We start from the raw sequence: 27,638 nt of genomic DNA, 5'->3' as shown, positions 1-27,638 counted from the left end.
CGGCCCTCCCTCCTCTCTGCCTACTTGTGATCTCTCTCTCTCTCTCTCTCTCTCTGTCAAATAATACATAAATCTTTAAAAAAAAAAAAAGGAACAGAAATAAATGAAATAGAAACTAAAAGAATAATAGAACAGATCAATGAAACCAGGAGTTGGTTCTTCGAAAAGACCAACAAAATTGATAAACCTAGCCAGACTCATTGAGAGAGACACAGAGAGACAAAATCAGAAATGAAAGAGGAGCCACAGAAACAGATGCCACCAAAACACAAAAAATTATAAGAGAATATTATGCAAAATTATATGCCCACAAATTGGACAAACTAGAAGAAGTGGATAAATTCCTACAAACATATAACATCCCAAAACTGAACCAGAAAAAAAACCAGAAATATTGAACAGGCTGATTACCAGGAAAAAATAAAAAATTTGAACAGTGAAATTGAATCAGTAATCAAAAAACTCTCAACAGAAAAAAGCCCAGATCAGTTGGCTTTACAGGTGAATTCCAGCACACATTTAAAGAAGAGTTAATATCCATTTTTCTCAAATTATTCCAAAAAGTAGAAGAGGATGAAAACTTTCTAATTCATTCCATGAGGCTAGTATTATCCTGACACCAAAACCAGATAAAGGCATTACAAAAAAAAAAAAAGAATTGCAGGCCAATGTCACTGATGAATACAGATGCAAAAATCCTCAACAAAATATCAGCAAACCAAATCCAACAATATCTTAAAGAAATCATTCACCATGATCAAGTGGGATTTATTACTGGGCTGCAAGGATGGTTCAATATTTGCAAAACAATCAATGTGATACACCAAATCAACAAGAGAGATGATAAAAACCATACGGTCATTTCGCATAAAAACCACCTGACAAAGAACAATATCCATTCATGGTAAAAACCACCAACAAAGTAGGTTTAGAGGGAACATAGCTCAACATGATAAAGGCCATTTATGAAAAACCCAGGACTAACATCCTACTGAGATGAAAAACTCCGAGTTTTCCCCTAAGGTCAGGATCAGGACAAGGAAACTAGAGAAAGGATGTCCACTTGCAGCACTTTTTTTTTAATTAAGAATTTATTTATTTATTTGTCAGAGATCTCAAGCAGGCAGAGAGGCAGGCAGAGAGAGAGGAAGGGAAGCAGGCTCCCCACTGAGCAGAGAGCCCGAAGCGGGACTCAATCCCAGGACCCTGGGATCATGACCTGAGCTGAAGGCAGAGGCTTTAACCCACTGAGCCACCCAGGCGCCCCTGCTCTCACCACTTTTATTGAACATGGGACTGGAAGTCCTAGCCATAGGAATCAGACAAGAAAAAGAAATAAAATGCATCTAACTCGGCAAGCAAGAGGTCACCAACCGCAGACAACATGATACTATATACAGAAATCTCTAAAGACTGCACTAAACAACGACAAGAACTGATAAATTAATCCAGTAAAGTCACAGGATCCAAAATCAATGTACAGAAATCCGCTGCATTTCTATACACTAATGATGAGGTAGCAGAAAAGGAAATTAACAACCCCACTTACAACTGCACCAAAAAGAATAAAATACCTAAGAATAAACCTAACCAAGGAGGTGAAAGATCTATACTCAGAAAACTATGCAACATTAATGAAAGAAATTGAAGATGACCCAAACAAATGAAAAGATATTCCATTCTCATGGACTGGAAGAACAAACATTGTTAAAATGTCCATACTACCCCAAAAGCAATCTACAGATTTAATGCAATCCCTATTAAAATACCACCAACATTTTTCAAATAGATAGAACAAATAATCGTAAAATTTGTGAGGAACCACAAAAGATCCCAAATAGCCAAAGCAATCTTGAAAAAGAAGAAAAACACTGAAGGTATCACATTCCCAGATTTCCAGATATACTACAAAACTGTAGTACTCAAAACAGTATGGTACTGGCACAAAAAACAGACACACAGATCAATGAAACAGAATAGAAGGCCCAGTATTAAACCCACACTTATATGGTCAATTAATTTTCAACAAAAAGGGCAAGAATATGCAATGGGAAAAAGACAGTCTCTTAGATGAATGGTGTTGGGAAAACTGGACAGCAACATGCAGAAAGAATGAAACTCGGTCACTTTCTTATGCCACACACAAAAATAAACTCAAAACAGATAAAGGACCTAAATGTGAGACCCGAAACCATAAAAATCCTAAAAGCACAGACAGTAATGCCTCTGACATCAGCCGTAGCATTATTTTCCTAGATCTGTCTCTTGAGGCAAGGGAAACAAAAGTGAAAATAACCTGCTGGGACCACATGAAAATGAAAAGCTTCTGGGGCACCTGGTGGCTCAGTTGGTTAAGCATCTGACTCTTGATTTGGGCTCAGGTCATGGTCTCAGGGTCCTGGGATCAAGTCACGCATCCGGCTCCCCATCAAGCGGGGAATCTGCTAGTCTCCCTCTCCCTCTGCCCTTGCCCCTGCTCTCTCTCTCTCTCTTTCAATTAAATAAATAACTCTTTTTTTAAATAACAAAAAGCTTCTGCACAGCAAAGGAAACAATCAACAAAATGAAAGGACAATGTACTGAATGGGAGAAGATATCTGCAAGGGTTAGTATCCAAAATGTCAAGAACTTACACAACATCAAAAAAAAAAAAAAAAAAAGATCTAATTAAAAAATGAGCAGAAGACATGGGCAGACATTTCTCCATAGAAGACTTCCAGAGGGCCAAAAGGCACATGAAAAGATGCTCAACATCACTTTGATGTAAATCAAAACCACAATGAGATTGCACCTCACACCGGTCCCAATGGCTAATATAAAAAACACAAGAAACGATAGGTGTTGGCAAGGATGTGGAGAAAAAGGAACCCTCGTGCACTAGGGAACCGAAACTGGTACAACCAGGATGAAGGCTCCTCAAAAAAAACTAAAGAATTAGTATATGATCCCATAATCCCATAAATATTGGGTATTTACCCAAAGAACAGGAAAACACACATTCAAAAAGATATACATACCCCCATGTTTATTACAACATTATTTATAATAGCCAAATTACAGAGGCAACCCCAGTGTCCAATGATGGATGGCTAAAAATGTTGGGACACAGATATCTGATGGAATATTACTCAGCCATCAAGAAGAATGAAATCTTGCCATTTGCAACAACACGGATGGAGCTAGAGAGTATTATGCGAAATAAGTCCGTGGAAGACAAATACCATGTGATTTCACCATATGTGGAATTTAAAAAACAAAACAAAGAAAAAAAAAAAAGAAAGAGACAAACCAAGAAGCTGACTCTTAGCTATAGAGAAAAACAGCTGGTCATGGCGGCTGGCAGGGGGTGGAGATTAGGTGATGGGGATTAAGAGAACATTTATCACACTGAGCGCTGAGTCATGTACAGAATTGTTGAATCACCGACGGTACACCTGAAGCTAATATAACACTGCAGTTAGCTACACCGGAATTAAAATACGGTAGTGACAGTAATGACCCCGACACAGCAGGAGGCCAGCCAAGGAGACACATCTGTGAGCTGATGCAGACCCTGCAGCCCTTTTGGCCACACCCACTTCCATTCATCACCGTATTTCTACTTTCACCTTAACATCCAGCTTAGTTTTTTCAACTCATAACTAATAAATCCTCTCCTCCAGGCCCCTGTTTTCTCTGAATTGTTTTTTTTCCAGTTTGAAATATACTTGGAATGTGACTAATGTGAGAAAAGCCAGATATGAAGGATTCGTATTCATTTTCTTAATGATGCTTTAATTATACAAACTGCTTTTCTGTTTACCTAAACTTCACTTCTTTAAACAGTCAAACCCTAAATAAAATAATTTTCTATGAAAATATTTCTAGGGCCACCTGGGTGGCTCAGCCGGTTAAGCGTCTGGCTTCCGCTCAGGTCAGGATCCCAGGGTTCCGGGATTGAGTCCCACATGGGGCTCCCTGCTCCGTGGGGAGCCTGCTTCCTCCTCTTTCTCTGCCTCACCCCACCCTGCCTGTGCATGCTCTATCTCTTTCTCTCAAGTGCACACATTCTTTCTCTCTGTCAAATAAATAAATGAAATCTTTAAAAAGAGAAAGAGAGAAGGAAAATATTTCTAAAATACATTAGGACTTTCTCACCGCCTTAAAACATAATTTTGTCTTTCCTTGATCCTAATGGTCAATGTTCTGGATAGAATTGATCTGTAATAGAGGAGATGCCATCAGGAGCTATTATGGTTTTGTGTCTTTCATTTATTATTTTAAGCAATATCCTCTGTCACTGAGTTTCTGGAAGTACAAATTACGGTTCTGAAGACAAGGGCGGAGTTCCTTCCCATCCTTTTCTGGCTTTTATGAATCTCTTGGATTTTTGTTCTTGTTTTATTTTGTTTTTTACTTCACAGTTATCTCACTTTTATATGACAAAGAAAGATTCGAACTTCGAATTTTAAAATTCCTTTCTTTTATGGTCCCCAGACCTAAGCCACAAAGTCCAAATTATCTCCTTCCATCTGAGGTAAACTGAAATCTTTAGGTCTTCTGATTCAGAATCACTGGGAGTTCTTCTATTAAAAACACAATCTTTTAAAAAAGATTTATTTATTTAATTGAAAGAGAGCGAGCAAGCAGGTCTCCTATACAAATTCCATTAGCTTAAAATGAAATCTAAAATATGTATTTCAAACAAATATCCTAAGTGATTCTTGTGCATATCAAATTTTGAGATCCACAGCTCTGTCTTTTCTTAAAGCTGTGGGTCTCAAACATTGCTGCAAATTACACTCATGTATGTTGGTGCTTTAAAAAACAAAAACAAAAAGCAAAACAAAACAAAACAAAAAATGCATGAGCCCAAACCCAGGATCCGAATCTGAGCCTCTGGAAGGTAGGACATGTGCATTTGTGTTTATTTAGTTAGCTTTTACTTTTTATGTCATGTTTATTGTAGATTTCATATGCTGTTTGTAGGAAACAACAGAGACAGATCCCATGTACCCTTCATCCAATTCCCCCCACGGTAACCCCTTGCATAATTATAAAGCAGAACAGCACAATTGGGAAATTAACATCAATACAATCCTACTAAGCCTTTCCAACTTGGTCTCCTTCTTTTTCTTTTAAGATTTTATTTATTTATTTGATACTCAGCGAGAGAGGGAACACAAGCTAGGGGAGTGGGAGAGGAAGAAGTAGGCTTCCCGCAGAGCAGGGAGCCTGAGGTGGGGGCTCGATCCCAGGACCCTGGGATCATGATCTGAGCCAAAGACAGACGCTTCACCGACTGAGCCACCCGGGTGCCTCTCAACTCGGTCTCCTTTTAAACTTTTCTCTTTCTTTCTCTGCTGATGCTTAGCTCTGTTGAAGCAGAGTATCTCCTCCTTAATGTGCTAGCTTCAAAAAAATAAATAAATAACTTTATTTAAAAAAAAAAAAAGCTAAACCCACAGAAAACATACCAGAATTGTATAACGGAAGGGTATAATGACTCCCCCAAAACCCTTCAATTATACCTTCACCAATTCTCGGAAGACCTGAGAACGAGGACCTTCTCTTCCATAAACACAATCTAATCCTCAAATTCAGGAAATTTCACATCGATACAATATTGTTATCGAATATAACACAGTGAGTTTTCAAATTTGTCTCTTTCCCAAAGCATCCGAACACTCAGAGCAGTTAGCACCCTGACAGCGCCCTGCCCCGCCCCGGCCCCCCAGCAAGGATCACGCGCGGCCTAACTGTGGCATCTGGTTAGCCTCTCTTATCTGGAATAGGCTTTCTCATGCCACCGATAGTTCTGAAGGCCCAGCCCAGCTGTTTCGCAGACAGTCCCTCGATTTGGCTTTGGCTGGTGGTTTCCTCATTGGATTTCATTTTTGAAAAACACTTTTTCATCACTGTTCCCAGCTCTGGGTTCGCTACGGAGAGGTCTTCCGGATCCTAAGCTCCGCTGACAGATGGCCACCTCTCAGCCCCTCGCTTCCCGGCAGCACACCAATCGTATTCGAAACCGACCGCTGCCCCTACAGAGAACTGGGCACTCCGGGGAGCAAAAGTAGCTCCGCGAGTTCCCAGGCTACGATCGTTAACTGCGAGGAGGAAGGAGTCAGGGGGCCCGGGTTTCCAGTCTGCGTTCCTCCGAGGCCTGGCCTCCTTTCTCTCCTACCTAGCACTTGAGTGCCTGGGTGGCCCACTCGTGTGCCTCCGGCTCAGGTCATGATCCCGGGGTCCTGGGATCGAGTCCCACGTTGGGCTCCCTGCACAGCAGCGAGTCTGCTTCTCCCTCTGCCCCTCACCCCTGCTTGTGCTCTCTCACACACACTCTCTCTTTCTCTCAAATAAATAAATAAAATCTTAGGAAAGAAAGAAAATACCTAGCATGTAACTCACAGGGTTAATGCAGGAATGGAGGTAACATACTCAACACAGTGCACGGAACTTAGTAAGGGTTCACTTAATACAAGCTTCCGCTATCTTTAAAAAAAAATAGCATCAAGTCAAATTTCACATGTATTGTTTTAAAACTAGTGGGGGGCCCGAGGTTTTTGTGAAAGCCACATCTGGCTGTGACCTGCGTCATCTTCCCAGGTGTAGGGGAAGATGCTCTCGTGGGGCCCGACTTCCAGCCCAGCGGCTTGGCTCTGGGAGAGACCCCGGCCCTTCGTGGGGACATGAGGCTGAAATGCATCTTACCATCACATCCTGGATAGTTAAGAGGATCCTTTCTTTGTCGGTATTGCTCGCAGGGTCAGGGCATCCGTGGGCGTCCAGAAGGGAGAGATGAAAATCACAGGGCGTGGTGTCAGTGGAAGACTTGGTGCCCTAGGGACAAGCGGAGAGAACAGGTGTGGGAAAAGCGACTCACGTCCCTGAAGACGTGCTGGGTCCCTTGTCCTCTCCGTCGGTCTCCATGCCTTCCAGTTCCCTCCTCACCTCCTCCTCCTCCTCTGCGCCTGCTCCCAAAGCTGACTGGGTCAAACCCATCCCTGCCTCACCCACACCACGGCGGGCACACGGAAAGTAAGCAGACTGGGATTCAGACTTGGGCCGCCCAACACCTAAACACTGGCTCAGTGAGGACCGAGTGAGGGCTGCGTGGAGGCGAGGCTACCACATCTGGTTGAATAAAAAAAGGCAGGCTTATCAGAGAGGGCAGAGGGTATATAATCCCATCTATGGGAAAATAACAGTAAAAAATAAAGGGGGGGGGCCCTGGGTGGCTCCATCCAGTTAAGCGTCTGACCCTTGCTTTCCATTTAGGTCACAATCTAAGCGTCTTGGGATCAAGCCCCTTGTTGGACTCCAGGCTCAGTGCTGGGCCTGCTTGATAGTCTCTCTCTCCCGTTCCCTCTGCCCCTTTCCCCCCAATAAATAATGAAAACCTTAAAAACAAAAAACAAAAAACAAAACAAGGCAAAAATGGTCCTCACCGGAAGTTATTTATAAGGTCATCTAAAACAGAAGTACCCATGCAACGGGACAGGTTTTAAGCCTCACCGCTGAAATTGCTGAAGGCGGACTGAAAGCTGCAGGGCCCTGCTGGGGACCAGTGGGGCGGGCTGAGCCCCTGGAGGAGGCCTGGCCAGCGATGGCAGAAGAGAATCTCCACAGCACCCACAGGGGCTGAGCTGTCATGGGCCTCAGCAGAGGCCACAGTGGGAGGAGCTGCTGGGGACACACAGCTTCTGACAGGTGTTTAGCTGTTTCTAAACACAGCCCGTAACAATGATTTGAGATCGCTGAACTGTGTTGGGGGCAAATAACCACTTCACCTCACTTCAAGGTCCACACAATGGAGGGAAAACTCACAGCCGGTACCAGAACTCGGGGACTAGCTAGCACTCACCAGGAATGGGCCGGGACTGGAACATTCCAGATCGACCACCTCCTCTTGGATATAATCAATACATATGTATAATGAATATAAGAAATCTTTATCCTGGATAGGTATACCCATCTATGATCTCTGGGGCAGCGGAATGATGAAAGGACTATTTTCTTTATTATCAGTTGAATTTTTTTATATAGACTGCACATTATCAGGGGGAAAAAGACACCTTACTAATAGAGAAGAGTGCGCACTTTGTTTTTTATATAGACTGCACATTATCAGGGGAAAAAGACACCTTACTAATAGAGAAGAGTGCGCACTTTGTTTCATTCCTGATACACAAATGGAGCCCTATTATCCCTTGCAACACAAAGCCCAACATGACTGAGACCTGGCACTCTGGCAGAACTCTCTGGAAAGAGGCGTCCTCTTTTTGCTGGGGTTCCTAAGCTGCCCAGGACCCTACGGTGGCTTCCCCTCTAACTCAAAGTAGAATCTCTCATCTTTATGTCAGGCTCATCTTTATGACGGGCCATCTGAGCCTTGGCCTCACCTCGTTTCCTCGCCTCTTGCTCACCCAGCTCCCAGGCACACTGATGTCCCCCCTGCACCCCAATCTCAGGGCCTTCATGCCTGCCATTCCTGCGCCTGGCAAGCTCTTTCCTGCAGGGCTTGCTCCCGGTCTTTCTCCAGGACCACTCCCAGGGCATCTCATCAATGAGAAGCCCCTGCCCGTCTTTTTCCAGCCCTTTGCCGTTGCTCTGATCAGCCCTATCGCCTACTGGCACAGGACATATTGTTTATTGTCTGTTTTATCTTCAGTGTTTAGAACGGTGCCTACAATCTGGAGCAGGGACCGTGGCCCGTGCAGCGCACACCTGTCCCCGGAGGCGGCCGCTTCTCAGCCCCAGTCGCGGCTGCCATGTAAGGACGGGGCTCCCAAATGTTTGCCTGTTTCAAGGCAAGCCCCCAATTCACATTCTGACATGGAATCTCCTGATTCTTAAATGTCAGCTAGTAATTCTTTCAAAAGCCCCGTGCACGTCAATGGGCTGGAGGCCAACCGAGCATGTCTGAGGCACGCCGGTCTGTGAACTCAGAACCGCCAAGAAATTGAAGATCGCTAAGGGTATGATGGAAGGTGGACAGGCTGGTGTGTTTCAACAGTGAAGGTCAGATGAAAAGTACCCACGCACGCACGCGTCTCCTTTTGCTCCATTTCAGAGCTGCACTCGCAAACAGTGTGAGGTGGCTGAGTATATTTAGCCACACGCCTCTCTCTCTCCCTCGTTCAGATTGCATCTCTACGGCTTCTGCCTTGGCTGAACACTGGCGTCACCATTTTACTCTTCACTTAGCAGGAAAATAACTCCAAGGGGAAATTGACTGTGAAGCCTTACGGAGTGCCCCCTCAAGATGGGGAGGAAAGGGAAAGAAAGAAACAGAATCAAGCACTCAGGGTGGAGAAAATGAAGTGTTGGCAGAGTGCGGATTCTGAGCACGCGCGTGCGCACACAGGAATGCTAATGGAAGCTTTAATAGCTCGTGAGGGGCAGGCTGTCTGGGGCTGCGGGGAGCCTGGGAGCTTGCAAAGGAAGAACTATAGGTTCATTTACTGGAGCAGGGTGGGGGGCACCAAATGGCCAAAGGAGAAGAGAGGGAACTACCCCACTTCCTGCGTGAAGGGCGAAGGGCGTGCACAGGTTCTCCGACAGGGGGCGTGGCTGAGCCTGCAACAGACTGAACTTGGGGATGGACCAGCCTCCCAAATGAAGGGAGACTGACGGCTCTTTGCACAGACATGGGCTCAGACCCTGAGCAGGGACCTTCTGTTGATTCAGAAGTGTGTATGTGTGTGTCTGTGTGCGTGTGTGTGTGTATTGTGTGGGAGGTGGGCGTTAAAGGCAGTAAAGTCCACACCACAATTTTGCCTACTGTAAAATCCCATTTCTAGGGACTGGGTAGGAAACCAGGTCATTCATTGGGTTATTCTATTAAAAAAATAATAATAATTTTTAAAAAGGATGTTCTTTTTTTTGCCCCCAGGAAGACAGAATTTCCAATTTATTTGCAGACTTTTGTGGCCAGGATGGGAAACAAAGTGACCCTTTGCTCCTTACCTGTCCTTCGTGTGCCAAGAAGGAGACACAAACAGGCAACACCACAGAGGAATGTGTCCTGGATGCTATTCCCATGGCTTTTATGAGTCACGTGTATTTCTTAAAGGTACGGAGGCAAGATTTTTGTTCTTTGAGGGAGACTGTCACATCTGCAGCCCGGACCCACAGCAGAACATAGGCCCAGTGAATGGGGCAGGGTTTGGTTTAGGGGCCTGACGTTGTCCAGCTGCCTGCTAATAATTTTGCTTCTATATAACCACGGAGATGATCTACGCACTCATTCTATGTATAAAAGCTATGCCCTTGGAATAAAATGCAACCAACCACCCATGGTTGCCCCTCGCCAGGCCCACTGTGCACACCTCCTGGCCTGCTCCCTGCCCCTCCAACCCTACTTCATCCCACACTCCCCGACTCACACTGGGCCTGCACTGTGCTCCTTCCACACGTCCAGCCTCATGGCATCTGTGTGTGCTGTTCCCTCTGCCTGCAGTCTTTTTCCATCAGGTTCTATCCGCCCTCCTCTCCCCTCTCATCCAGCTTTTAGGACTCTGACAAATGTCACTTCCTCTAGGAAGCCCTCCTGGATACCCTAGAAGCTCTCCTGAGCCCACCACGCCTTGCCCCCATCCCTCAACTCCCTCCCTCGGTAGAGGGATTGTATGCTGTTGCTACTCTGGTGTCAGACACCAGCCTTACTGACACCTGGCCTTCTGGGGACCTAGTGGAGCATCTAGCCTGTGGTCTGGGTGCTCGCTACAGTGTGGGAGATGAATGTCGCAGTGAAAGAACTCAGGGGCATATGGAAGGGAAGTCGCCATGTGCCCTGGGAGCCGTGTGACACAAGCCAAGGCCAGTCAGTCCTACCTGCGGACGGTCGCCAGCAGCACCCTGGGCCTGGGCGGGCTCCTCTCCGTGTGCCTCAAAATCTTCAGAAGAGCCCAGAGGAGGCTCAATGTGGAGCCGCGGGCCAGCTTCTGTTCTGATCTGCACCGATTTCTAGACAGAAGAAGATGGTTTCAGAAGCAATGGAACAAATGCCTCGATTCCGCCAAGGGGTGAGCACCTTAGGGGGCAGACCGTGAGGTGGCAGGTCCCTGTCCCCCAGCAGTCATGCTATGAGGCACGGTGGCCCGGCACTGGCTTGCAAGGGCCAGCCTGGTGGGTCCTGCCCCCCACTGCTCAGAAGTCTTTACTGGTTGCTACCACAAAAAAGCATGCTCAGGGGGCGCCTGGGTGGCTCAGTGGGTTAAGCCGCTGCCTTCAGCTCAGGTCATGATCTCAGGGTCCTGGGATCAAGTCCCACATCGGGCTCTCTGCTCAGCAGGGAGCCTGCTTCCTCCTCTCTCTCTCTGCCTGCCTCTCTGCCTACTTGTGATCTCTCTCTCTGTCAAATAAATAAATAAATAAAAATCTTTAAAAAAAAAAAAAAGCATGCTCAGTACGATTTTTTTAAAGCAACTTTTCGGTGTGAAATACCTTATCAGTAAAATGTTAGTGCATGATAAACATCCGTTGTGATCCAATGGGTTTAGGAGACCCTGGGTTTTCCCCCACCCCCAGGACTTCTCAGGGCCAGGGCCTGGGTGGGGGACATAAGCGAGACATGACATTTTAGAGGGGTTACAGATCCAAGAGCTAGGGCCTCCTTAAACTTTCTGCTCTGGGCCTCACTCTAGGGAGAGAAGAGGTTGGCCAAGCCATGTGTACTGAACGTAGCACCCGTCTGAGGGACAAGGAGTTAGACCCTGCCTTTCCCCTCGTGTCCTGGGCTCAAACCCTCCACCCCGTAAAACTCCGCGGCCCTGCAGGCTTGGTGAACTGAGGCTGTGATCTCGGTGAAGGACACAATGCAGGGCCTTAGTGCCGGCGGGCCTCCCGTGGTAGGACTGAACACCTTGCTCAGCCACAGTCCCGTCGTTCCCCACCACCGCCACCACCACGAGCACTTTCACACTAGTGGCACTCCTAGTGTGTTAGAAGCTCACTCAGTCCTAGAGCAACCCCGGGGGGAAACTGAGGCACGAGGCTGCATGCCCCTCACCGAAGGTCACACAGCTTAGGAAGCCGCAGAGCCTTGATCTGAACCCCAGCAGGACGGCTCCAGAGGCCTTGCTCTAAACCAGGGGTGGGTCAAACGCTTCCCAGAAAGAGGACGTATTTTAGGTTTTGCCTGCCCCACGGTCTCCATCACAGTATTTAACTGTCCCACTGTCATTTGAAAGCAGCCACAGATTTTGCCTAAGTAAATGCGCATGGCTAGGTCCCCAAAACACTTGATTTTTAAGAACAGGCTATGGCCAGATTCAGCCCAAGAGCTGGGGTTTGGCCACCAGCCCCAGTACTAAACTGGCCTGCTGGACTGTCCCCAGTGGGCACGTGAAAAAAAAAAAAAAATGTGCCAGGCTTCGGCTACAGTGGCCTTTGGGGAGTAGAGGGGGAAATTGAGAAATTTCCTGAGACTATCGAACACTCAAAAAAGTAGGCAGGGGCATGGCTATAGATCATTCGAGAAAAAGATCTCGGCAAGAGAGAGTAAAGAAAAAGAGAGGCTGGAAAATGCAGGTGGGGAGTCCCCTGTCTGAGAATGGGGAGAGACAGAGGGGCAGAAGGAAGGCGCTCTGGGACACTTTCCCTTCGCCTGGGCCGTCCGTCCCTTGGCGATGCCCCCACCCCCATGCTCCGAGTGTGGCCACCCGGCCTCTGGGGCTTCCTGGCCAGGAGACTCCTGAGCGCTTCCTTGCCTCAGGCCAGGTTGAAGCTCTAAGGGCTTTGAAGTTCATCTCCAAGACAGATTTTCAACCATAACTCTGGGGAGGGCGGGCTCCCCCCTCCTCCACGGGAATCAGTCAATAGTGCCCAAATGCTTTAATGAGAGAGAGAAAGAGACAGACAGAAGGAGGGCGGGCAGGAGAGCGGGGTAAGGGGAGGCAGTGTGGAGGGGGGAGGGGACAGAGGGAGGGGCACTGGGCATGGGGCACAGCCTGGCCCCTTCATGGCTCTCTGTTCCTTTATCTAGAAAGGGAAGGTCTGGACTAGGATCTCACTACTCCATGTATTCCACTGGTGTGTGCCCCAGGAGCCTTGGCTTCTCCTGGGGAATTTGTGAGAAATGCTAAATTTCAAGCCCGCCTTAGAGCTAGGCATCAGAATCTGCATTTCCACAGGAGCCCAGGTGACTTCCATGCACACTGAAGTTCCAGTAGTGTGAGCCAAAGTTTTGTTGGCAGGGTGGGGAGTGCTGCTGTGTCCACCTATCTCCTCCCTTCCCTCCCGTCTTCGGGCAAAAGAGCCCTGATTTTCTTTTGGGAAATCCTCTCTCTCCTCACCCCCAATCCCAGTGTTCATGTGGAAGGGAGTCCACGGGTGGTTGGAGTGTATGACAGGCCCAGGAGAACCGAGCACTAGATCCTGCTGGCCCAGAGCGACTAGGTGATCGGTTCAGGGGAGCCAAGAAATGCCAATAGCAGGGTGACAGAATGTAAGGTGGTTGCTGGCGGTGGGCCCCTTGGCATCACACAGAGCAGCACGGAGAGAAACAGAGTCGAGAGGTGGAGAATGAGCCCTGCTACGCTGTCTGAGCACCTGTATCCAGCCATGCCTGAGCTGGGCTTTCCCACTGGCGAGTGAAAGCGCTGTGGCATCAGTGCAGTTCTGCTGGTCTGATCTGAATGACAGATATGAGAACGACCTCCAGGGTTCCAGGAGGAGAGTGCAGGTAGGTCTCTCTCCACTGCCGCTTTCCCATCCTCCCTTTTCCCAGAAGCATCCTTCTCCCTTCCTCGGAGCTTGACACAATTGCTCGCCTTGCCAGGAGGTCAGGGGATGGTTTTGCAGTAGGCACGAGGGCACTTAATTGGGAAATTCTTACTGAATCTTGACTGCATACAAGGTTCTGGAAGCATGTCAAGATAGCAAAAAAAAAAAAAAAATGTAACCACCAACGGCCTGGCCTTAGGGAGTTCACACAGCACACACCATGGAAGAACACGTTTAGGAAGCAACATCTGACAAAATTAACGTAGTCCAGAAAGAGTTTTCAATGCTGAGTGGGTGCTGGAGAGGGGAAGAAATAGGCTTCCATCTGGCCTGCTCTCCCACCCCAGCCCCAGGAAGGTGGCTCTGCTGCCGCTGGAGAAGATGGGGAGCCGTCTCCCCCACATGGCGACGCCCACCTCCCAAAAGGAGCTCGAGGCTGGCAGGTTCCAACCCCGCCCCCAGGAGGCGCCCGCTCCCAGCCTCCTCCCCACCTTCACATGCTCACAAGGATGATGCCCGAGCTCCTTGCTGGCTCCCTGCCTGGCATGCTGCTTTACCCAGAGTGGGTGCCTTTAAGTGGCTGCTCTCTCTTGCCTACCTGTGGCGCCCAGACCTGGGTAGACCCCTGCAGTATCACCCACATGCCAGGACAGGATTTAAAATCCAGACACCCCTGTTCCAGTTTGCCAGCCCAAGGCCATGCCCAGAGTGATCTGTGTGTATCTACTGCCCCCTTAGCAGAGCGTTCTAACAGGTGTGCATTCAAGCTTCTGCAGTTGAGAAATATCAAGGCTAGGGGTTGCCCTGTATGGTTGTTCAGGTTGTGCAGTATGTGAGTGGCTCCCCCTAGAGGCAGGAGAGCTCTGAAGATCCTGCCAGGCAGATTTGGGGTGGGGAGTAAATCTACCTTATTTGCTAGGTTCTTCCCGGATTTGTCTGATCTCTTACAAATAATAGCACTCGACACTCTTGACAGTCTGCGTCATACAAGGTCGCTGTCAAAGCTGATGCTTTATGGGTTGTTTCATTTATTGTCCTCACAGCAGGGGTTTCAAAACTCAGAAATAGGAAAACAAAGGAAAGGGCTTCACATTTGTACTCGTGAGCTTTCCTGGGGGTGCTTTCGCTGCCTGGCCCACCATAGAAAACCGGATATAGCAGCACAGTGAGAGCAAAGCCTCTGCTTTCCATTGCAATGAACTTGCTTTCCAGGCCTTTAAGGAAAGCCCACCCCACAGTAAATTGCTGAAAGGCCAATCCCTTCACTACCAATTTAATGCTAAGAGCTGGTGATGTTCATCAAATCTGACAGCATTTTGGTAAACGACGGCTCTGCTGATTAGGCCGTTGTCCACCCAAGTATTACAAGGCTGAGGAAGCCATAAATCTTAATCCAGTGATAGCAGGAGAAAGATCTGAGGCTGAGAAGGGTGGGGGAGAAAGAACAGTCCCAACAAGAGCCCATTTATCACTTCCGGCCCAGCCCATGGTTGCCACAGTGGCAGCTCGGAGGCCGACACTGAGCCGCCAGGCCCCTCCTTGGCTCTCCCACAGTTGGAGGGTCCCCAGGAAGGGTTTTCCAGGTCAGGCTGTTAGCTAGTGTCTGGATGACTCTGGGACCTTCTGGAGAGCAAGGATCCCAACAGCCCCTTCCATCAGGGGCATCTCTACCCGAAAAGTGCTTCCTAGTTGGTGGGCAAGACCCTAAGAAGGGAGCTTATTCTACTGGACGAGGTGAAGTGTTGGTCCTGGTCACTGGGAAGGGGACGTGCGACCCCAGGGAGTTTAGGGCAACAGTCGGAAAAACTGGCAAGCTAGCCAGCTGAAGAGGGCAGGGAGGCCACGGTGGGGAGCAGTGCTAGCCGGGGGTGGGCTGAGACTTCGGGGCTCCCTGAGCACTGGGCCTCCATGTCCCCTGCTGACCAGGCCGTGGTTAATGCCAAAACACCGAGTGCCTATGTGGGCCCCTGCTGGGCACAGCCACACAGGAGCAACCCCAGGACAGGGAACGGGCGGTGGGACCTCTCCCGATGGAGTGGCTTTTGAGAACTGGCCACCCCGGCCACTGGGGATTCTGCTGCCTTCGCCACTGCCAACCTCTGGCTGCCTCCAGGGACAGTGGAGCCCACCCAAAAGGGTGAGGTCGAGACAGCCTTCTTCTCCAGCCTATGCACCCCAAAACCTGTCCCCATGTACTTTCTACCAGGGAGAACCTTTCCACTTAACTCCACTACTTGGGGCCAAAGGAAACCCAGTCGGTTCCTCTTTCTCCTGGCAACAGTTCGGTCGGTCCACTGGATCTATTTACTGTCCTGGAAGAGAAGCTGGGGGCCCCAAGCATGCTTTTCGCTTCTGGTCACAGCCTAGCAGGGCGGGAGAGGGCATCCAGCCCAGGCTGACTGACTGAGAGATTCAGGTGGTCTCTTTCCTGCACAGTTTCCGCAAACCAACACGGGAAGACCGGGTAATGACAGCCTGGGACGCGTCGAGGAGGCGGAGATGATGGGGACTGCGGGCCAGGGACAGAGCTGTGAGGTGGAGGCTGGGGACAAAGGCACAGGCTGCATTAGGCTCACGGCGGGGGACAGGGGAGCCCTGCTTCCAAGTCTCCTGCCTGGTGCTCCTACAGCCAGCTGGCCCTGTGGGCACCCTTTGGAATGTAGCCGCCGGGATCTTCTTAAAACGTGAGCCCAAACACATAACTCTCCTACTGAAAACTCTCCAGAAGATTCTTTGCATTTAAAATGAAATCCAAACTTCCTCCTGGGCTCCTTCCGGCCACTGTGTCATCTGCCTGCTGTGACCTGTGACCCCTGACCCCCACACTCTGCCTCTCCATCCCTCCACACCGGCTACCCCAGGGACCCTTCAGCCTGACCCACCTTCCTGCCACCCCCACGGTGCCCTCCACTGGGAGACTCCCGCCAGACCTTCATGGGGCTGGCTCTGCTCCTCCTCAGCAATCAGGTCAGGGGTGGCCCCCGGGGAAGACTCTGCTGTCCCCCTTCTCTAGAGCGGCTGCCCCCCAGAGCCTCCCCATTACCCCCAGGCTCAAGGGGGAAGTGTGAGCTCCAGGCCAGCAGGGCCCGGCCTGCCTCACTCACGGCGCTGACTCCAGCACCTGCAACTGTCCTCCACAGGCCACGGGTTCAAAGGCCCCAGTGGGTCAGGTGGGAAGCCATCTGGTAGGAGGGAAACAGCAGCCAGAGCACAGCAACCAACCGTAGCCACCACTTGGCCTCAGCCTGGGGCGCTAAAGGGAGTGGTGGGGACTGTGGACACCAGGTCTGCATGCACCCGGCCTCATGGGGCGACTGTTCCCACGCTCTGCTGACGGTGGCCTCAAGGGAAGGGGAAGCCGAGCATGACAGCTCTTTCCATTTTTCCAGGGAAGTCGGAATGGAGCTTTAAAAAAAAAAAAAAAATACAAAAAAGCTTTTGAATTTAAATGTTAGTGAGTGACTAAGATTCTTTTAAACCGTTTTGAGTCCAAAAAACACTCTCTAGGGGACAAGTTCAGCCCACAGGCCTCAAGCTGCTCACTCGAAGTCCAGCAGGCCAGGCCTCCGTACACTTGGACCGGCTGTCACATCTTCCTCGCAGGCGGGGCAGTCCCCCCACCGTCCTCATAGCCGGGACTCCAGGGCAAGAACCCAGCCTTGTGTGACTGTTTCTACCTCCAGAGCCTCACACAGTGCCTGGGTCAGGGTCATAAATGTTCATTAAAATGAAAGGATGAGTGGGGCGTCTGGGTGGCTCAGTGGGTTAAAGCCTCTGCTTTCAGCTCAGGTCATGATCCCAGGGTCCTGGGATCGAGCCCCACATCGGGCTCTCTGCTCAGCGGGGAGCCTGCTTCCTCCTCCTCTCTTTGCCTGCCTCTCTGCCTACTTGTGATCTCTGTCTGTCAAATAAATAAAGAAAATATTTAAAAAAAAAAAAATGAAAGGATGAGGGATGCCTGGGTGGTTCAGTTGGTTAAGCAGCTGCCTTCGGCTCGGGTCATGATCCCAGCGTCCCGGGATCGAGTCCCACATCAGGATCCTTGCTCGGCAGGGACCCTGCTTCTCCCTCTGCCTTTGCCTGCCACTCTGCCTGCCTGTGCGCGCTCTCTCTCCCTCTCTCTCTCTAATAAATAAATAAAATCTTTAAAAAAAAAGAAAAAATGACAGGATGATGTCTTTTGGGACCTGACTTCTAGTCCTCTCACCACCACTGAATGCTCCCCGGTTTATCCATATCGAGGGGGAATGTCCCCCAAAACACCGCATGCGGGGGGAGCAGCGTAGTAGGGGGGTGGGCTGAACTCCCTTCCGCTTTCCGCCTAGGACGCCTGTGAGTTCAGTAGAGGCCAGAAAGTCGGTCTATGTTTCCCAGATGCCCTTTCTGTGGACGTTCTGGAAGCAAGCTAGGTACAGCCCATCAGCTGGCCTCCTGCAAGCAGGGAGAGCAAAAGTGAGGTGGAAAGAACAGGACACACACGGGCTGATTCTGGGCTGAGCACAGTGGCCGAGGAGACAAGTTTTCAAGTGCCCCAGCCTGGTGGGACCGGCTATGGGCAGGGCTGATCTAGCAGACACGGCATCAGCAGAGGCCAAAAGTCGTGGTGGTGGCCACCTGCTTTCTGGAAGCCAGCTAAGGTGACGCGTCCCTGATGCGGACCCGCCACCTGCCCCACCGTGTCCTAGGTAGTGGCTTTCCCAGCAGGCTGTGCTGGAAGGCTGGGTGCCATTCCAGGAGGCCCCCCAGCCTCCCACTCGGGATCGCTCCTCTTGCCACCCGAAGATCTTGTAAGCACCTGCTTCCCTCCCTTCCCTTCATCTCTGATTACAACAGCCTGAGTGGTCTCTATGGTTAGGCACTGACTGACCCCTGACTGATACAGTGCAGAAGGACAATTACAGCCTTCATGGCATTAGGAAGCCAGGAAATTAGCCATGATTAGGCCCCGTGAAGTGTGGGACCACAGGGAGAGGTGTGGTGTGGGGGGAGGGATGCTAATTAATCTTAGGCCAAGTCTTTTTAAATTGCACAGGCTCTGGGGCCGGCCGTGAAGTCACAGTCTAAGATGCAAATATGGCTCCCGATAATAGAAGGCACTCGAAACAACTAGGAGGGTCTGAAGTGGGAAGTGGAGAAAGGCTTCCTTAATGAGAAATTAACATTCATTGCTGGGGACAAAAGGAGGCCTCCGGGCCGTGGGCCCCATAGGCCTTGCTCTTCTGCACTGAGATAAGGCTGTGGGATTCAGTGGGCCAGAAAAACCTTTCAGTACTTCATTATAGACCCACAAAGGCAAGGGAAGACCAGTGGGTTTGGGGGTCACAGGTCTGGGGTTCCAACCTCCCTAGTGGCTATGTGGCTCTGAGCAAGTCACCTTATCCTTCTGGCCCTCAGTTTCATCAAGGGCCCAATGACAACAGTTACAGACCTACAAGGTGATGGATGGCAAAGACGGGCCAATAAAACTGTAAAAGTTTCCTACAGATCCACCCATTTGGCACAGTGTAAAAGATCAGGCCCAACGTGGGTGACCACATTAAAAAGGATTACATACCATTGCTTAAGCCTCATCTCAGACCAAGTGAGTCAGAATCTCTGGGAGGAGGGACTGCCAGGTGATGTGAATGCACTGTGGGGACTGAGACCCACTGACCCCAGGCCAAGTGCGAGTAACCACAGGGAAAGGACTACATGGGCAGGAATACAGCACCTGGAGCACAGATCTAGGCTCGGGTTTTGCTGCTGTCACTTCTTAGTGGTTGGCCTTGGAAAGCTCACTTAGCTTTACCGAGCATTCATTTCCTTGGCTTCCTTAAAACAGGAAGAAATTCAGAACTTGCCCTACCGGTCTGCCATGAGGACAAAGGTACATAGTAGGTGTGCAGTAAAAGATAGCTGTGTAGGGGCGCCTGGGTGGCTCAGAGGGTTAAGCCTCTGCCTTCAGCTCAGGTCATGACCCCAGAGTCCTGGGATCGAGCCCCGCATCGGGCTCTCTGCTCAGCAGGGAGCCTGCTTCCTCCTCTCTCTCTGCCTGCCTTTCTGCCTGCTGTGATCTCTGTCAAATAAATAAAATCTTTTTTTTTAAAAAAAAAAGATAGCTGTGTAAACAGGTCATCACCATGGGGCTGTGAGTCTGTGCTGGGGTGCCCCATCCCCCACCTAGAGGGGAGGATCATGCCACGGAGAGGGGACTGGAGGACCCCCAGACCCCTCTACCTTCTAGGGGCCAATACCACACACAGAAAGGACACCCATGTGGTGCCCTGCCAGACGCACCAAGGCCCACAGGGATTCCCAATGCCGGGATTACGTTTCTGTTCCCACAAGGATCCTGTTCCTTATTCTGAAGCATGAGCAGGGCCCGTGCGTCTCGACACTGCCCAGGGCTCCCAGACCTGGTGCCATCCGCGGCGCTGGACTTTGCTGGGGGCTGTCCGTGAATTGCGTCTTAAAGCTTCCTCCGCTTCTCGCAGTAGGGTTCTCCGTCCATGATCTGCAACAGCGATGAGGGAAAGAGACTCAGTGAGGCACTGGTGGTAAGTTCGCACCCAGGGAAGACCAGTGACTTCCAGCTAAAATGCACTCCCCTGTGCCCAAAGTTTTGTAGGCAAAGAGAGTCCTGTAGCAGCAGGCCGGGAGAAAATAGGCCAAATGCTCAGGAGAAAGGGAATGGGGAGTAAGTCATAGCTGAAATGGGCAGGTCTGTATACAAAAGGAGCAGTCTCCGAGATTCAGAAGCAGGATACACGCCAGGTGCGCTACAGGCCGGTGTTTGTGTAAAAGAGGAGAGAAGGGAGAGATATTTGTTGGGGGAGTGAAGGTACTGTTGGTGGCCCCAGTACCGAAGAGACTCCTGCTAACCGCACCTCCTTGAAACCTGGACCAGGAAAGGCCTGTTTCTCCCAGTCAGCGACAGCGGTGGGTTGGCCCGACTCCTCCTCCCCAAGAGCTAGGAGAATCATCCCATTTCCCTCATTGCCCTGGGGGCTAGGAAGCTCATGCTAAACTTGAAGCTGGACTGCAGTGTCTCTTCTCCTAGGAGAAGGTTTGGGGACATCACTCTCTCCTTTTATCTCCTTGTTGTTTTGACTTGTACTGTCTCTTACGGCTTGGGACATTTCCCATACCTGTAAGGCAGTGACTCAGAACAACATGAATCAAGATTATTGTGTGAGGGGCATTTTACATTTCTTATGCCATTTAATGTTCCTGGCAAGCCGGCAAAGTGGGCTTAAGTATTCTCATGTCATAGAAGAGGAAACTGAGGGTCAGGGAGGACCCTATTGCCAGAGCTCTCAAAGCTAGAGAGTGGCAGAAACCCAGCTCTGTCTCATTCCAAATGCTCTTCCTGTAACGCAGGAAGTAGGCCAGGTCCTCAGACAAAGCAGTCTGCCTTCAAGGGCACCCTGGTATCCTAGGGATGGGTGCCCCCCTCAGTCCCATTTGACAGATGAGGAAACAAAGGCCCGGGAGAGAGACAAAGTAACCTGGCCAAAAATTGAGACCCCACCCCGTGTGCTCTGACATGTCGTTTGCTTTCCCGCCAGGTTGTTTTTGGTGCCTGTCCTGGGCCGGCTGCTGGGTGGCGTGATCCTATACCAACTTCACAAACTCCCTGAGATTTTAATACAGGACACACAGGATAGATTGCAAGTCTGTGCAGTCTGGATTAACTACACGCAGCACAAACCGTGGAGTTAAATATCACGCAGGGCTGGGTACTGAAGTGAAGACAGAGCCACTGAAAATTGGGTATAATTTAAATTATTCTAGACACTTCTTTCAATTACTGGCACCGCAAAATGAAAAGCCAGGAATTTACTGCTCTCATCACCTTTGCCCTGGGGGTAATGGAGGCCAAGGCTAAGTTTTAAAAGGAATAAAAAGGGATTTTGTTCTTTCTCACACTCCTGCTCTCTCTCTCTCTTTTTTTTTTTTTTTTAGAGCGAGAGAAAGGAAGTGCACGCACACACGAGCAGGGGGCGGGGCAGAGGGCGAGACAGAATCTCAAGCAGGCTCCTCGTCTGGTACAGAGCCTCACATGGAGCTCGATCTCACGACCCTGAGACCATGACCCGCGCTGAAATCCCCAGTTGGTTGCTTAACCCACTGTGCCACCCAGGTGCCCCCTGCTCGCTTGCTGGCAAAGTGAGTAAACTTAAACAGGTTAACTAGTTATTTGCAGGTAAGTTTAGGGGCACGGGATGTGGCTCCACGGGGCCCTGTGACCTGTGCTCACCGTGTGTCCCCTCGGCGTGTGAGGCACTCCTGGTGAAGTCGGAGTGGACAGCTTTCCGGGGGGACGACTTCAGCTCCGAATTGGCCCCATTGACGTAGACAGAGAAACCCTGCTCCAAGTGCTCCAGCCTCAGCTGCATGGGGTCCTTGGTTTTCAGATGCTTTAATATCCTGGAAGAGAAACAATCACTTCCTCCTTGTTATGTGAGCCTGGGCCGCTGCCCACCCCCACGTAGGGAGAGAACTGTGCCTCTGACGGGCAAAGCGTCTCTAATCGGAGGCCGGGTGGCGGGTGCCCAGCTGTTCATCAACAAACAGCCTGTAAGAGGCCTATTACACACACGGAGAAGCAGCACGGGGGAGACTGTTTCGGGCTCTGCAGGGGTGTTTCTGCTTTCGCTCTGAGGCTCAAGTGCACGTTAGCAGCAACGCAGGCATGCGTCATTCCTCGCCCTGCGGGGACCAGGAGGGAAAGCAGGCAGGTGTGAACACTGCCCAATTTCATGCATCTCCACCTTGTGTGGACAGTGGCACCTTCTCCAGGGTTTAACAAAACACGGGTCTAAGAGTCTTAAGTCCTAAGCCTTTGGACCAAGGAATTTCAGAGAACATCTACAAATCAGAAAACATCCTTTGTCAGACCAGGCAGACTGACTTTTTGCTTCAGTAAATAAATGTGTTCTCAGAAGCTCGCCTGATACCTCAAATGTCATCATTTTATATTCTGATGCAGTGAAGGTATATATCAAAGTAGGCTTTAGCTCATGCCCTTTTGGCTAAAAGGGTCTTGGTATGAACAAGGCTGGACCTCTAGTTCAAGTTTTCTCGAGAACCCAACCTCACACCTCAGGCTCCATCCTTTCCCAACTCCTGAGACTGTCAGTGCCGTAAACAGTGAGCATCCTCACCAGCCCCTCCAGAACCACACCCATCGGACACCAAACCCTTGTGTTTCTATAAACACCTTCATACACCCCATATGAACTGGATTTATTCCCACACAAGAAGATACAGACCACCAAGCTGCCTGGCAACCAGCGTGCATTCCCTTTGTGATTTTAAGTAAGTTCCTATCAAACTAGCAAAATGCAAATTTTAAAAAAATAATAGAAATAGTAACCACATAAGGGGTGTGTACAAGGTGCCAAATTTGGTTCTACTTGTGGTACGGATACAGTAGTTGGTTTTGTTATTCGCAGCAGTTTTGTTTTATGAAGTCCCCACAAATCCTGAGTTAGGGAATACTGAAATCTTGTTCCCAGGGGAAAATACAGGATTTGGTTTCTGTGAGCCTCTGTCGCAACAGTTTCATTAAATGATCACTACAGAACCCTGCTGCATTATGCGTTTCTGTTTAAAGGCACCTTGTTTGATACATGGTTGAGACACTGACATGAAACTCACCAGCCACCAGGTCTGTAACTCAGGCCTGAGGGAAGCTCATCTAACATGTTTTTTCTCCCTTAAGAGACATCATAGCCTTCTTGCACTTAGTAACATCAGACAGCACTTCAGGACCATGCTTAGGGTACAGTTTAAACAGCAAAATCACCAAGGAAAAACATAACAATGTGTAAGACACGGCACTCAGTATATACTGTGAAAAGGCCACTTTTTTATGGGGTAAGAGCTAAAATAAGAAGGTGAAGTATTCCCTTGTTCTACTGCAGCTGGGAATGTGTGTGTGTTGGGCAGCTAAAAATTTTTTGCCACTCTGCACTTGTCTTTGAATGACCACAAAAGCGCTGCAAATATTTAAAATTTACAAATAAGTTTTCGTCCGTAGATGAATTCATATTTAGGGAACCATGAATAACAAGGATTGACTATATTAAGACCTTAATCTTCTCCAACAACCCTATGGGGTAATTACTTTTATTATCCCCATTTAATAGACAAGGCACGTGAGACACAGAGAGGTTAAGTAACTGGCCCAAGGACCAAGGAAGCAGGCACGGCGGTAGGGCTAGACTGCAAACTTAAGCAATCTGGCTTGAGTCTTCACCACAGCAAAGACAACCTCTAAAGCTAAGCAAGAGGACACTGAACCTGGCAAACTTAGACACTGCTGCTAATTCAGACATAATATGAAAATAGAGAAAATGCCATATGCTTGGTGTTCCCCCAGGGAGCCCACTGCAGCAAATCAGTCTTGACCAGGAACAACAGTGTTCGGTCATAACCAACCCCTGAAAGCAACCGAAATGTGCAACAGCGGGGAATGGAACCTGCCATCCCACGTAGCTGATATCATCACTAAGAGTCTGTCCAGATGTGAGGAACTGCTTGCAATTTGGGGGAAGGGGAGGGGGAGCAAAGGCAGAATAAAAACGGTACTGTGTGGTTCAGTGCAACGTTGGAAAAAGGTGGGTTTGTGGACCAGGAGTGGAAGGTAATACGTGTGAAAATCCTATCAGTTGTTGAGGGAGGGTCGTGGCATTACGGGTGATCTCTTTGTTTGTTTTTCAAATGTTTCTTTAGCTGTTGATACATCCATCTTTTTCAACAATTGTGGCAGGAACATTTATTACAGACTTCTTATCTCCTGCCTGCCTTAGAAGCCTGGGAGTTGATTGTTGGGCAGGCAACAGCATGAAACAGAAGGAAGGAAAACACAAGTCACTAAGAGACGCTTTGGCAAACAGAGCCATCGTTGCTCTCTCTGGAGCAAAACACCGAAGGCTGCAGTGGGCCCTGGGGAAAGTGTGCAGGGAGCCTGAGCTCTAGGAGGGGCCCAGAGAGTGGAAAGTCTGACCACCCAGGCACAGGGTGCCTGCCTCCACCTCCCTCCGAGGGTCTCCTGACTCTGGGCAGGCGGTGACGGTGACATCCCACTTGCTGTGTGGGATCCGGAGCTGGTACTCCATGTGTGCTTCTTTTTAAGCAGAATGATTGATGAAAACATGGATTTATGAAACTGATAAATGAGGAGATAATTATCCAGACTGTGAAAGGGATCGCTGAAGGAACTCCCTGGCTACAGCTGAGCTGACAGTGATACGCACTATGTACACGGCATCGAAGAAAAGTGGTGTCTTTTTTTTGTTTTTTTTTGTTTAATTGATAGCCTGTTTTGCATAAAAAGCAGGCCCCCGTGTAGGGGATTCAGAAAACTCAGACAAGGTCCCTCCCGTGTGGAAGAAGGAGCCCCTGCCCACCTGGTCCCCCATCACACTGTGGGTTCCGGGTTTTGGGGGAGGCAGGGAAGGGGCTCGCTGCCTCACACCATGGGATCCTCTCGGTGTGTCTGTCTATTCTCCCCTCCTACTGTGGAGCCTGACCCCTGGATATGGGGACCATGCTGAGCATAAGGAATGTTTTCGATACCTGTTTCTGGAAAAAGTGGCTCTAAGACCCTCCAGGTCTAGCAGGGAGAGAAGACACAGACGACATCCTCCCAGCTCCCATGGTCCTCGTGCTCGTCACTGGGGCCTTTCTGTCTTAGCCTGTAGCGGCCCGTGGGGCGGCTTGTACAGAGCTCCTTGGACAGAGAGGAAGTAGGAGCATGACAGGGGGATACCACTGGGTGGGAGGGGCACAAACAGGGGCCAGCGGGTGAGAGGGCAAGACCAAGGGGGGGGGGGCGTTGCTCCTGGGCGTGGCCTTGCCTGGGTTGCTGGCTGAACCCCTTGGCCGGAGAGCGCTGCGGCTACTGTGTGCCCAGGCTAGCCATGAGGCCCCTCCAACCTCAGTTACCCCCGGGGACCTGAGGGCTTCTCCAAGGGTCAAACATTCCAGCAATCCCTGGATATCAGATACGGCAATATGGCAATGATGGTGATGGTGATGATGGTGATGGCACCTGGGTGTTGTCCTTCTCACTCCCTTACTGGTCCTTCTACTGGCTTGTTTTATAGATAAACTTACCCAAGGTCACAGAGCCCAGGATGCAGCCAGGATTTAAAACCTGGTCCACAAGGCTCCAGAGCCCATCTCCCACCCACATCATTCTGCTATGTCTAGTTTCCTCCCTTAACATGTCACAGGGTCCCTGAGGGAGGAGAGTCTGGATGAGGAGCAGTGACTTCCAGCTGGGGGCTTCCTGGAGGTGGTGGCATTTGAGAGTAGGCCTGACGGGTGGAGAGGGGGAGGGCAGTGGTTCAGAGAGCCTGCTATTTCTCCAAGAACGTCAGCGCCCACGGGCTCTGGGATTCACCCTTTCGGATGTCAGCATCCCCCACAGGAGGATATAATACCATTGCTGGGCTCCTGGATCCGGTCCAGCCTTCAGCATTTAGAGGGATGCAATACAGCCCATCTTGGCCATCCACCCTCCAGCACTTGGCCCTGTCTGGTTGATGTGTTGTTGAGCAAATCTGCCGGGTGTGATTATATCTTTCATGAAGGTGAGTGACCAGAATCACTAAGGATCCTCTGGGAGGTTTGTACAGGGGTGACCCAGGGCTGTCACACCCTCTTCCACCTCCTCTGGTCCTCTCCTGCGGCACAAGATCATGTTCTGCTTCTTTGGGCATAGTTTATAGATGACCCTGTGCTCACCTGCCGCACCCCAGGAGTTCCTCAAGGGCAAGGGCTATGGGCAGACACCTGTTCGTTCTGCCTTGCCGGCAACTCTCCCCCATCTTCCAAACCGAGCCTCTCAGATCCCCTTTCAGAACCTCTCCATTCCTACTCTTACTCTACTATTATACACTTGCTCCGCCACCCAGCTTAAGGAGATAGCCAAGGAGTGGCCCGTCAGACCATGCCACCTCACCCGGCACAGGGTGTGACTGACTCAGGGCTGGGGCCAGGGCCCTCCTCAAGACTTTCACTGGAACTATCAGGAAGGAAGTGCTCTCTTCTCTTTGAGGCAGGATGTAAGTGTGGGGCCGCCAGTGGCTACCTTGGCCTCCATGAAGGAAGTACCCGCCTGAGGGACTCCCAACATGGAGTTAGAACTGAGTACCTGGATACAACTATGCCTGAAGCTGGTTTCTTGCTTTTATGTTTAAGGTCTATTTACCCTGGGTTTCTCTCCACTTGACCCCGGGAGCACTAACTAATAAAGTCTGTACCTTCCTCATCACAATGTTCTCCTTCACGCCAGTGGCAGTGCTAAGCACCGAGAAGGCACTCAGTGAATTCCTACTGAATGAGGTAAAGAATCACATCACCAGCCTCTGTGGTGGCTATGTTCTGGGCAAGGTCACTCCTGGAAACTGGCTCCAATGATCACACACCCCCCCCCATTTCTCAGGTCACAGGGCAACCTGGGTAAGAAGGCAGGTGTTCATTTCTGTCTGTGCACACTACACAGCCGAGATGCTGGTTTTCTACCAGGTCATATAACTAGATTTCCAATAAGCTGCGGTTTATTTCCACAAAACCCGTCATCGTGAATGTGGCAACTCTGGCGGGTTTCTCCGCTCCTGGTAATTTATGACAATGTCAAACCAAACATCAATCAGAAAGTAGAGCCCAGCTCTACCACTTCCTGCCTCGATGGCCTTGGACACACGGCTTACCGCTCTGGGTCTCCTTTGTCTGGAAAATGGGTGCAAGGAGCGTAGCTACACCTTACCACGTAGTGGGAGGGCACAGTGAAATGATGGGGTGAGGTGCCTGGCATGCGGAAGGCACCCCAGAAAAGGTGTCCCTAAAGCAACACCCGGCGATAGCTCGGGGGACCACGCACTTTTCATGTCTCCAGTGGGAGTCACGCCAGCCCCCTCTTGGTGACAAGACGT

The 27,638-nt window shown here is 49.9% G+C and overlaps 1 protein-coding gene across 1 annotated transcript in view; it reads right to left on the bottom strand.

Annotated features, from left to right (window-relative positions):
* The window catches only part of LOC122895273 (katanin interacting protein), a 173,421-nt gene that overhangs the window by 95,335 nt on the left and 50,448 nt on the right, over positions 1-27,638 (bottom strand). The window contains exons 4-7 of the mRNA XM_044232558.1: positions 21,950-22,119; positions 20,106-20,203; positions 10,819-10,950; positions 6,694-6,822 (exon numbers count right to left, since the gene is read on the bottom strand). Of these exons, the coding sequence (XP_044088493.1) occupies positions 6,694-6,822; positions 10,819-10,950; positions 20,106-20,203; positions 21,950-22,119 (529 nt within the window). The remainder of the gene's footprint in view (positions 1-6,693; positions 6,823-10,818; positions 10,951-20,105; positions 20,204-21,949; positions 22,120-27,638) is intronic.

Source organism: Neovison vison, chromosome 14 (genome assembly GCF_020171115.1).
Source record: "Neovison vison isolate M4711 chromosome 14, ASM_NN_V1, whole genome shotgun sequence".
Classification (NCBI taxonomy): Eukaryota; Metazoa; Chordata; class Mammalia; order Carnivora; family Mustelidae; genus Neogale; species Neogale vison.
Note: the sequence above shows the minus strand (reverse complement) of the source record. Positions and strands in the feature narration are given on the sequence as shown.